This window comes from Sturnus vulgaris, chromosome 8 (assembly GCF_052056855.1).
Source record: "Sturnus vulgaris isolate bStuVul1 chromosome 8, bStuVul1.hap1, whole genome shotgun sequence".
Classification (NCBI taxonomy): domain Eukaryota; kingdom Metazoa; phylum Chordata; class Aves; order Passeriformes; family Sturnidae; genus Sturnus; species Sturnus vulgaris.
In genome coordinates, this window is record NC_142250.1 from 37,966,603 (window position 1) to 37,979,025 (window position 12,423).

A 12,423-nucleotide genomic window follows, 5' to 3' on the forward strand; every position below is an offset into this window, starting at 1 on the left:
GGGTATTACAAATAAAACATAGGAATTCTTTATTTATGGACATTGTATGTTTAGATGATGATGCAATTATTGGCTTAGGTTTTATGGAGTAAGAGAGTGCAGTGCCAGTCCTGCCACTGGTTTTACTCCTTCGAGGGGACAGTTCCAGTTGGTTTAATGGAAATAGCACATGTAGCTGAACAGGGGTTTTTAATAGAGACCAAGGTGTTTTTAATAGAGACCAAGGTGTTTTTAATAGAGACCAAGGTGTTTTTAATAGGCCTGTTTGGAGAGTTTCTGAAGTTCCTCAGTGAGTATTTGGAGCACACTCGCTGTGCCACTGTTGAAGGGGTGATCACTGAAATGCTGTTGCAGTGGGGCTGTTGCAGTGGGGCTGTTGCAGTGGGGCTGGTGGGTGTGTTGGCCCTGCAGGCTGCAGGAGTGGGGTGTCATTGTTTGGAATGCTCGGACCAGGCTCCGTGTGTCTGTGCTTCAGGTGGAGCAGGGCTGTGCAGCCAGCCTCAGTGGCACTTGGATTGTATGTGCTTTAGCTGATAAGTCTAATTCAGGAAATGATAAATTGCTGGGCACCTAATTTGTTTGCAAATAAGAAGTGATAGAGTGTTTTATAATGAGTTGATCAGTGTACCCAGCCTGGTTTTTTAACCTTGAATGGGTATTAGACGGTTGGTGTTAATTCGGCTGTGGATTGAGTGTGCAGACAGAAACTGTACCAAGCCTCGTGTGTGTCCCTGTTCAGGTGTGCTGGATCCAGCCTGTACTGCAGCCTGCCATTCCTTTGTTTTTGGGAAAGTGGCAGTTGTATCAAAACCGACATTTTATGGCAAAGTAAGGGCAGGTGTTTGCACAAAGCATTTCCAAACTGCCACAGAAATCCAAGATAGCCGTGGCTTGTTTCCCAGCAGAATTCCAGAGCTGCTGTGCTGTGGCTGTACCTGTGTCAGGGTACCCAGGGCAGTGCCCATCACCTGAGCCGTGTCAGGTACCCCCAGTCCCTGGGGCAGGGGGGCACCCACAGCCCTGCTGGGGTGGTGGCAAGCAGCCCCTGGGCACAGGCAGCCACTGTGCTGGTTCTGGCCCTGCTTTCTCCCGTTTTGGGTTTTTGTTTGAAGGCTCCCCAGCATCCCTGGGACATGGATGAGCCCAGACTGGGACAGGGTTGATTCCAGCCCGTGCAGTGCCCGTGGCAGCTCCAGTGTGACACTGCTGTCAGCCTGGCTGGGCTGGCCCTGCCTGAGAGGGGGCTGCTCACAGACTCCATCTGGCTAATGGGAAACTAATGCTGCTCTTGATGGTCGGGTTTATAAACATGTGAAATACTTTTTTAATTGTTGGTAGCAAAGCAGGCGGACAATCAATAGAGTCAGGCGTGCCAAAGTCACTGTTGACATTCAGCAGGGCCAAAAAGGCTGGTGGCAGATAAGGGCTTCCTGTCAGCAGTGCTCGTGCTAATTCATATTCAGACATTGTCATGTTCCATGATAAATGAATTCCTTGAACCATATTGATATAGGAGGTTAAACATTGAAAAAGTTGGGCTGAACTTTGACTTTAAATATTCATTAAAGCTAATTATGGATTTTATGACTACATGAATTACAGTTTCTGTGTCATCATTGGCAATTTATTTTAAATATATTTAAAGCAATATTTATATATTAACTGTCACATTTAGTGAGGTAGTGCAGTAAATGTTTACTCTGTACAGTAATTAAACTTTTATTCATCTATTTCCTTTTTGCATTAAATATCCACAGTTGAAATTGTGGACTTTAAAAAGAAATTATGCCAATTAACTGTTTAAAAAAACCCTATAGCTATTAAAATCTTCACATTTTTGTGGCAAAATTTCTGTATAATTAAAGGAATAGTGCTTTTAATAATGCTGTGATCCATCAGAACCAATTGTTTCTCTTGCCATCAGCACTGCTTTTCCCAGACGAGTCTTTCTGTATGGAATCATGAAAGAAATCTCTAATGCCGTAATGAGAATCATTCTGGATCCTAATTAAATGCAGTGAATGTTCAGCCTCAGTGTGTTTAACAGGGACAAGGTGCCTGGGTTTTCCTGCATAGTCCCTCTGTGGGGGATGTGAAGCTCCTCTGGAGAAGCTGCTCCCCCCAGGTGAGGCGTTGCTGTCTCCAGTGCAGTGCAGGTGCGCACGCACACCTGGGAGGAGCAGCCAGGTGCTGCTGTCAGGCCGGAAAAGGCTTTTTGTTAACAGCAGCAGCGCCTGAGATAAAGTGCCTGGCCTTTCCCCGAGCTCCTGAGCGCTCCATAAGGGCCGTGCTCACAAAAGGCAGGATGTGTTTGCCTGTGTACTCTGCAGTTAGTGGCTGTGATATCGAAAAAGGTCTCGGGAGTTTACAAAGGGAATTTTCCCTGCGGTGCCTACAGGATCTTGGGTGCTGGTCTGACTGATTTCAGGGGTGTTAAAGCCAAGCTGTTGGTTTTAGTGAGCAGGGGGACAGCAGAAGAATCTGTTTTACCATGTTGTGTGTTTCTTAAGCACTTGGCCAAGTGTTGTTCGTGGCTGTGCCCTCTGCCTTTCTGTTTTGGCACTGAGTTACTGGCAGTGCCTGGGTGGTATTCCCTCATGGCCACGGCTGCTGCTCTGAGGTGTCCCTGTACCTCTGGGCATAGCTGGGCACCTCAGACTCATCAAGTCCTTCGTGTCTTGTCAGCTCCTGATTTATTAGCAAGCTATAAATCAAGGATTCATAGAATCATGGTTTGGGTTGGGAGGGATCCCAAATCCCACCCATTCCACCCCTGCCATGGCAGGGACACCTCCCACTGTCCCTGATCCAACTCCAATGTCCAACCTGGCCTTGGGCACTGCCAGGGATCCAGGGGCAGCCACAGCAAATCTGGGCACCCTGTGCCAGCCCTGCCCACCCTCCCGGGAACAATTCCTGCCCAGTTCAGCTGGCTGATCAGTCCTGGGAGTAACATGTGCTGTCCCTGTATCCCTGAGGCACAGGTTGGGCTGGTCTAGAAACCTCTGGTGGCACTGAGTACAATGAGCTGGGTTTAGTTACAGACCAGGGGCTGCCAGGCTGGCCTGATGAGCTGGGAGCTCTCTGATCTGAGCCTAACTGTGAGCCATCCATTCATCACTGCCCCAAGGCCCCTTAGAAATAGAATCTGTGTTTGCAGACTGCTTGGGAAATGCAGCAGAGCAGCTGTGGCTGCTGCCTGCATTCATTGCAGTGAGACAGGGCAGCAGAGCCCGTGCCATCCCTGGGCAAGCCTTGGGGCAGCAGAGCCCCGTGCAGGTGACAGGTGTGTGTGTGTGAGCAGGTGACAGGTGTGTGTGTGTGTGTGAGCTCCGTGCAGGTGACAGGTGTGTGTGTGTGAGCTCCGTGCAGGTGACAGGTGTTGTATTGTGCTGTGTTTTTTGTGCTGTGCTGTGTTTTTTGTGCTGTATTTTTTGTGCTGTGCTGTGTTGTGCTGTATTTTTTGTGCTGTATTTGTTTTTTGTGCTGTGTGTGAGCCCTGAGCTCAGAAGTTGGGCTGCTCTGGGTGCTGCAGGTGAGCTCCAGGCTGATCTGTTCAGGGGAGGGCAGCTCTGTCTGGAGGGCACAGTGCAGAATTAATCGTCCCTGCTGTGGGGGCGGGTCAGCCTCAGTGGCCCTCGGGGTTATTTTCCAGATTTCTGCCCCAGAAGGGCTGCAATATTCCAGGTGTGCTGTGGTGAGGCACTGGTGTCACTGGGACTGAGGAGGGACAGTGACAGCGTCACCACTGAGCTTCCACCTGAGCAGAAACACCTGGTTACAGGTGGTGTGGAAAATTACTCCTAACAGCAGAAGTCATCCATCTCAGCAACCTTTTCAGTGGAACAAATAATAGCTTTCTTTCCTTATGTTTGAGATGTTTAAAAGTTGTTTAGGTGGTTTATAATCTGTAATGTGTTCCTGTGTTCTATCACTTAGATATTGTATGTGCTGCTGCTGCTGTGTGGACTAGTATTGCTTTTTCCAAAGGATACTGAAACTGTAAATAAGAACATAAAGCAAAGCTCTTAGACTTTAAATTAATCTCATTTAACTTTATTGTTAAACTGGCATTTTATGAGAAATAAATTGAATTAACATAATCGCCTCAACAAAAGGGTCTAGGCAGTAGGCCCTGGAAGGTTTTTTAATATATTTCATTGTGTTAGGACAGGGAATTAAAAGTGCATTCCATCACTTTTACAAGTGTCCATTTATGTACCTAAGCCTGATTAAGTCTATAATAATGTGGCAGATAACGATAGCTGTAATTTCCATTCCATTCTAGCTTGGATTCCTTTTAGTGGAGTGTTTGGAACTGCACAGTCCCAGCCAGTCTGAGTGTGAGTGGTACCAGCTCCTGGAACCTGACACAGTTACTTCATCACTGTCACACATTCATTGTGCACGAGTAGCTGATACTCCTGCCACAAGTGTAGACTCTCAAACCAAACTCCTGCTGCATAAGTCTTAAAAATTAGATTTTAAAAATGGGATTAAAACTGTACAAAGTTGAGCAATGAGCAAATTGTGACACTCAGAAGTGAAGTTGTAGCTTCAGCATGAATGGCAGTACTGTTTTTAATGGAGTTATGACACCCTAAGTGAGACAGGGTTTAGAGCATCTGTTTTTTCTTGGTTTACTTGTTGATATGCTACACAGGGAAGCTTTGGGGTTCACAATTCTGTCACCTAGATTTAAATGGTCACCTGTTTTTTAACATTATTTGTACCTGATTTGGATCGGTCACTATTTCCAAATACTTGATTTCCATCTCAGCTGAGGCATGGGGAAATATTCCAATGAGAGCGAAGGGAGAGGAGGGTGGTGAGGCTCAGGATGAAGAGCAGGCTCCAGCCCAGGAGGGCTCTGGGTGTGCTGGGCAATGCCCTGAGCAGCCCGGGCTGGGGCTGGGCACCTCCAGGCTCCCTTCCCAGCGAGTTCTGCTGCCTGCCCCGGGGCAGAAAGGAAAAGCTCACTTCAAATCATCACTGACATCTTCCAGGTCGGCTGGGTCACCATGTGTTACTGACAGGGCTTAGGATTTCCCATGCCAGGATCCCTTTTCCATTTGCTTTGAAATTTGTCAGACTTTTGAGGCATTTGGGATGAACTTTCCAGATGCTTGCCAAGGCTCCTTTCTATTTCTTCTGAAGGCCATGGAAGAAAAAAAAGCTGCATCCTTGTGAGTTCTTAAAGAGTGTTATTATTTACCAAAGGTTACCTGTATATATGTCAGATTTTGCCCTGGCCATTGGAGAAGCAGCTGGGCCAGGTGGCAATATCAGTGGCAGTGTCTTTGTCCTGTCCCAGGATTTATTTTCTCCTGGCAATGTGTGCTGGTTGCAGCACACCCAACCTCGAGTCTCCTGCAGTTCCTCGCTTGCCTCCTCCATGTCAGAGAAAAGAAACCCGGAGGGATGTGCCTGGGTCACAGGGACGTGTTCTCATCCATTAAACACGTGGCACTGTTTTCTCTTGGGTGGCCTGATGTGCCAAGGAGAGGGGCAGGACCTCAGCCAAGGGCTGGGCTCTGAGTGCAGCATCTCCTCAAAAATGCTGGGCTGGGAGGGGCTTTGGAATCAAATCATCCTGGTTGGTTAATGTGTTACTTCTTTATTCTTCTTATTAAGAGTTTATCCAGTAACTGGCTGGTTTTTTTCTCCATTTCTGTTGGGTGTATCAGATGTATCTAACGGCTCAGCAAGTCCTCCTTTCAATATTTTTTTTTCCTTTTAAATATCCCACCATAAAATCTATTTGCCCTGGTTTTTTTTTTTTTTTTTTTTTTTTTTAATTCTTACTTGATTTTCATTTGCTCTCTTCTAATATGTAATTCTCCTCCCATGAGCTGGGGAAAGGCAGTAAATGACATGTCTGTGGAGAGGACAAAGCCAGCAGCAAAGTGGTCAAAGTGGCCAAGCCCCCGTGACACCAGTGGGGACAGGGAGGGACCCCAAAGAGATCCCAGAGGGACCCTGTGAGCCCAGGGATGGGCAGCCCTGCAGGGGCACCTGGACAGGAGCCTGCAGCAGGAAGGCAGGGGGGGATGTCCCTGTTGAGGAATTATTTCAGTTTCAGGGTAGGGAAGAACCACGTCAGGCTGTGCTGGGAGGTCCTGGAGCCTCGTCTGCAGAGGCTTTAGGTGCAAGTTAGAAAACTTCCAAAGTGCCCTCATTTCCTGTACCACATGCTCCAAAAGCTTTGGGTTTGCTTTGAAGGTGAAGAAGAAATTCAGGTTTTTATAACAGAATTGTTATAAAATTATAAAAGTTATAAAAAAGGGCCTATTTTGGGGGCTCAGAAATGCATCTGTCAGTGTCACCAATCACATTTATTTGGTGTTTAAATGTACACCTGGCAGTGCCCTTGTCATGGTCAGTCAGCTGTTACAGATCATCCTTATAATGGCAGAGAAGCAGCAAAAGAAAACAATATTTCACTAGATCTCAGAAAATGTAAACATCAGTAATTTTATTGATCAGTCTTTCATTTCTTGAGTTTGGGTTTTTTTCCAATTGGAAAGCCTGATGCTCTTTTGGGTTTTATTAGCCAAAGTGTATATATTTTTATAATTTCGTGTTTTATTGTTTGGTTTTTTTTACAGGCTCTAGGAAGTTTTTACTTTCTTCATGAATCTTTGAAAAACATCTACCAGTTTGATTTTAAAGGTAAGCAAAGGAATTAAATGTTTTTAAATGTTTAAAATGTTTTAAATGCTTAAGATGTTTTTAATATCAAGGCAGCTCTTCCATCCTCTTTTCTGGTGGTGGTACCTGGCAGTGTTTCCATGTTAAGCACACTCCTGTAAAATGCAGGCAGTCCCTTGGTGACAGGTGTTGCTTTTCTTACCTTTCCTAGACCTTTTAGAAGAAGTCAGTGGACCAGGCACAGAGCATTAATCACTGCCATGCACCTTTAGGTCCACAGTGATCCCTGAGCATTGCAGAAAACTCTGAATGGCCACAAGGTTCCTCCATGTAGATCAGATCAGGACCAAGACCTTAACTGCCCAACAGTGGTGGTTTTTGCAAAGCAGCTGAGCTGGATTTATGGCTGGAATTGCCTGGGAGCAGAGCAGGTCAGCAGGAGGGGGGCACTGCTTTAACCCACAGTGATCCTTTGGGTTGGAGGTCTTGCTGTGTCTCACAAGCTGGAAAGTAATGCTAGGCTATCTACATTAAATATTAGAAATATCACAGAAAAGATTATAGAAAATTTATGTCATTTCAGTTGAGAACTGAATGTATTTAATACAAAAATATCCTGAGATTCATTTAGCTTACTGAGCTGAGTCACATTAATACTACATCTAGCATCCCATTAATGTGAGGCACTGTTGAAATGGCAGTGACTCTGGACTGAACTAATTGCCATAATTATACAGATAAATTCTTTTTGTTCTCAGCAGACAGCTTCTCTCTGCTCGTGTAATTGAGGATACAGGGTCTTCCTGCCCTGAAATATTTGAGCAGTATTTCTGTGTATGTGCAATTCAAGACTTAGCCAACATAAATCCTCCTGTTAGCACTGCTTTCAGTGCTGCAGGAACATTTTTGCTGTGATGTCCCAGACAGAGTGATTTGAGTGCCAGCCCCTGGGTGGGACACTTTGCTGTCCCCTGTGTGACTCTGCTGTGCACATGGCTTTGTGTGCCAGGGGTGGGGGAGCTGTCTCAGCACACCTGAGCCCTCAGCTCCATCCCAGCAGCACTGGAGGAGCAGCAGCAGCTTCTCCCCAGACTCCACCTGGAGGTCCCTGCCCGTGCTCACACACACAGGTGTCCTGCTCCAGCAATACCTGACAGGGGAGTCACAGCTGCTGTAGGAGCAGAGGAGCTTTCTGCATTTTCAGTCTTTGTTTGCTACTGTACAGCTTTTAAAAGAAAGTGTAAGAACTTTTAAAAAGTGAGAAAATGGAAGAAAAAAGTGTAGAGGAAAACATAAACATAAACATTCATAGGAAAACCATAAACTGGTTCCAGAAAAGAAATGCTTTAAATGGTCACTGCTTTGTTCTGCTTGGCAAAACCTTAGCAGAGCCAACTGGAATGTGAACCATGCTCATAAGGATGGCTTTGGCCCAAACATCATTTAGAAGGAAAAAACTCTTAATAAAACTCTGGGGAAATGGGTGAATTGGTGTTGTAAGTCACACACTCTTCTTGTAACAGAGCAGAATCCATCTCCCAGCATAGGGTTTGTAAAATATGACCCCAAAGGCTCCCATCTTTCAGGGGAAATGTAAAACTTGCCTCTTCTCTCATGACTATTGACGTTTTCACAGTGTATTAAGCTCTTAAATCAGAAGAAAAATCCAAATGGATACAAACATTCTCTGCACAAAAATCATTATGAAATTCTGGTTCTGCTCAAAAGCGTGCAAAAAATAGATGTTTATACACGATTCAGTATTCCTGGAACATCACTGTTGCTTTTCAAAATTCACTGCACAGTTGGATGTGACTGAATACAGACTGGGAAAAAAAAGATTGTTGCTGCTTCTGAGATCTCAGGAAGACCTATCTGCATCTTAGCATAGGACCAGTTTTCTCCTGCAGCCTCACATATTATATGCTGCAGTCGATCTCTTGGGCTTTTTGGCAGTGGTCAGAGGCCCAGAAGTTTTCTTTCCATTTAAAGTGGTGCCAGGCTGTCTGTTCAGGGGGTGTCCTCGCAGAGGGGGGTCAGGCCAGTTTGCCCACTCCTGCTCCCAGCCAGGATCTCGTGCTCGGGCAGGGCCAGCAGGGGCCAGCAGGGCAGTGCCCTGGGCTGGCTGGGGCAGCCTGTGCTGCCCTGCTGCCCACGAGCCCTGGCTCACAGGGCTGTCAGTGCCACGCAGGGGATGGAGAGGTGTCCCCTCTGCCAGCTGTCACTGAAGGGCTCCCAGCAGCTGCCTTCAGTCCTCGCAGTTCTGCCAAGTCTTTTGTGTAGCTCAGAAGGCATCAGGATCTTTGCTGACACTGTTAAACGTGCTGCAAGAGGCACATCCCTCCACCATCTACTCAGAATGATGCCAGATCAGTTTATCAGGATATTTGTTCAGTTGTCTTGTGGGAGCCAGGCCTCAGAGGGGTGGGCACATAAAAAATTACAGCTTTTTTCCCCAAAAAACATAGTGCTATGTTACAGTAAATGCTTCCTCAGATATCCAGTAGGACTGAACAGTTTAGGGCTCTTGATAATACTTGGAGTTTTTCTCTCACACATTCCCAGTTGAAACTGGATCCAGTTGAGTAAGTCCAGCATAATGGCAGCTGTGTCAGAGGAGTTAAACTAAGTCAGGTTCTTGCCTTAGGTGTGCCAGTACATGGCTCTCATCAGGTGAGAAACCAAGTCTAAAGTGGATCAAGGAGGAGAATCTCTCATTCATGAGCTGAGTAGATCCATGGCAGTCTGTGTTGTTTCTGTCTGTGGTGGAGATTTTGGAAAGGGATGTGCATCACCACCGAGTCTCTTGTACAAGCCCAGCACCCATTCCTGCTGAAATAACCCGAGCTGGTGCTGATGGCCAGGAAGGGCTGATCTGAGGGAGCCCAGGGGCTCCAGGGTCAGAGCAGTGAGGTGGGGTTGGAGTGCAAAGGTGTGCAGAGACCAGGCTCTCCATCAGAGCCCAGCCCTGCACAGGCTCTGCACAGCAGAAATGACAAAGCCAGCCCTGTGTAGCTTCTGTGTGTCTGACAGAAACAGAGCTGTTCATTTCCCCAGAGCAGTTCAGTGCTTGCACATCTTTGATAAGATCCTGTTGATTTTCCAGCTGTTTTGCAGATGCTTCTGCTTTGCCAATAAGCATGAGAAGATGCTCAGAATGTTGAAGTTATGGATGTTAATTTTGGTTTATCTCTCTTCCTAGCTAAGAAGTATAAAAAGGTTACTGGGAAAGAAATCTACTCTGACACTTTAGAAAGCACACCTATGCTGGAAAAAGAGAAGTTTCCACAGGATTATTTCCCTGAGGTATGTACAGAACTGTGAAGCATTCCCAAATACTAGGTTTGATTTTAATTTCCTCTGGCTACTCTTGAGCAGCTCCTCTCAGTGATAAGGGCAGGATGGAATCTTGGAATTTTGTCTGTTGTTTTTTTGACACCTGTAATACATGTTTTAAGTCATGACATGATCTACCAAAATCCAGTAAGAAATCCTTGTGGAGAGTGAGGACAGTGGGGAAAAGGCTCGTTTGTGGCTGTAAAGGCCAGGAGCTGCAGCAGGGCTGGCCCAGGAGCTGCCCTGGGGGGGGACACCTGAGCCGAGCACACCTTGGTGCTGTGCTCTGAGGCTGCCCTCAGCTCCCTTTTGTGCTTGAGACTGATGGTCTTGTCAAAACCCAAGCACAAGCAGAGCTGAGGGGTTTCTTGCACTGCACCTGCAAGTGCAGACCTCTTTTCTTTGATGTTTTCCCTTTTGATGTTTAATTTTCTCAGTTTTAATTTCTTAAGAACATCTAGAACATAGGTTTTTAATGGTTAATGTTCTCCTCAAACCAAGTGAATAAATTTGTTGAACTCCTGTAACATTTGTGGTTCAAACAGGCAAGTCACTACTTTAATAAAAGGAAGAACTAAATAAACTCCTAAAATTAATTCAGAATTTGTACATATACACACTTAGAGTTATTTACACAGTGCTTGTGTGCCTGGCAGAGCATTGCATAAATAGTTACAGGATTGATAGGGTGAAGGTTGTTCTTTTTCCTTACTTTGACACTAAATTATTTATTTTTATATCTCAGTACTGGAAAGAAAAGCGCCTTTGACATAATTTTGCAAAGCATTTACTTCCTGTGAAAAAACATCTGAAATACTTCTTTGAAGTTAAATGTTACAGCATTTTGAGGGAACTTGAGCTGGCTCCTCAGGTGTTTGTTCTTGCTGCAGTTGCAGTGAGCTGCAGCAGTGACTGACTGCAGTGCTGTGACTGCATTGCTGTGACTGCAGTGAGCTGTGACTGCATTGCTGTGTCTGCATTGCTGTGACTGCAGGTCTGGAAGGTGACTGCATTGCTGTGACTGCATTGCTGTGACTGCAGAGCTGTGACTGCAGAGCTGGAAGGTGTCTGCAGTGCTGTGACTGCATTGCTGTGACTGCAGAGCTGGAAGGTGACTGCAGTGCTGTGACTGCAGGTCTGGAAGGTGTCTGCATTGCTGTGACTGCATTGCTGTGACTGCAGGTCTGGAAGGTGACTGCATTGCTGTGACTGCAGAGCTGGAAGGTGACTGCAGAGCTGGAAGGTGTCTGCATTGCTGTGACTGCATTGCTGTGACTGCAGAGCTGGAAGGTGACTGCAGTGCTGTGACTGCATTGCTGTGACTGCAGGTCTGGAAGGTGTCTGCATTGCTGTGACTGCATTGCTGTGACTGCAGAGCTGGAAGGTGACTGCAGTGCTGTGACTGCATTGCTGTGACTGCAGGTCTGGAAGGTGTCTGCATTGCTGTGACTGCATTGCTGTGACTGCAGGTCTGGAAGGTGTCTGCATTGCTGTGTCTGCATTGCTGTGACTGCAGAGCTGGAAGGTGTCTGCAGTGCTGTGACTGCAGTGCTGTGACTGCAGTGCTGTGTCTGCAGAGCTGGAAGGTGTCTGCAGTGCTGTGACTGCAGAGCTGGAAGGTGTCTGCAGTGCTGTGACTGCATTGCTGTGTCTGCATTGCTGTGACTGCAGGTCTGGAAGGTGTCTGCAGTGCTGTGACTGCAGTGCTGTGACTGCAGAGCTGGAAGGTGTCTGCATTGCTGTGTCTGCATTGCTGTGACTGCAGAGCTGGAAGGTGTCTGCAGTGCTCGGAGCACTGCTCAGCACCCTGAGCGCTGCCGCTGTGGCTCCCAGCAGCAGCACAGGCTGCCGTTGTCACTGAGGGCCAGGGGAATGATTTCCTCCTGCATTTCCTTCGGTTTTTGTTTCCTGGTGGTCCTGGCCGGGCTGTAAGTGGCTCAGTGTTGTTTATTGCCCCTCCTGAGCAGCCCTCCCGAGTCTCCCGGGGCGCTGCTTGGTCGTGGGGCTCTCCCCGCAGTTCTGGGAGCAGGAATGGGGCTCGTCCCCTGCGGCTGCTCGGGGTCACGGGCAGCTGCAGCTCCTCAGGGCTGTGTGATGTGGATATCCTCCATGGCCATGGGGGCTGTGGGGCTGGCAGCCAAGGGGCAGCTTCTGGAGGCTGTGACCCTGCTCCCTTGGCTTGCAGGGCTTCAACCCCTGCTCTGAGACCCCGGGGTTTGTCAGGGACAGTGTTTGCCCGGAGGAGGAGCAAACGGGAAAAGAGAAAATCCACAAATGCATGAAACTAAGTACTGAGCAAATCTCTGAAGCGCCCTGGAAGCTCAGTTGAGTTCCTGCCCCCAGCAGCTCCTGGGGCTGCTGTTGGGACAGGCTGGGGCTGTGCACACCGGGAGGGAAGGGGATGTGCAGGGGTATCAACAACAGCAGCACCTGCCC

The 12,423-nt window shown here is 47.3% G+C and overlaps 1 protein-coding gene across 2 annotated transcripts in view; it reads left to right on the forward strand.

Annotated features, from left to right (window-relative positions):
• INPP5A (inositol polyphosphate-5-phosphatase A) overlaps window positions 1-12,423 on the forward strand; it is a 168,563-nt gene that overhangs the window by 75,934 nt on the left and 80,206 nt on the right. For both annotated transcript variants that reach the window (XM_014890666.2, XM_088169487.1), the window contains exons 5-6: window positions 6,609-6,672; window positions 9,854-9,957. In XM_014890666.2, the coding sequence (XP_014746152.1) occupies window positions 6,609-6,672; window positions 9,854-9,957 (168 nt within the window). The remainder of the gene's footprint in view (window positions 1-6,608; window positions 6,673-9,853; window positions 9,958-12,423) is intronic.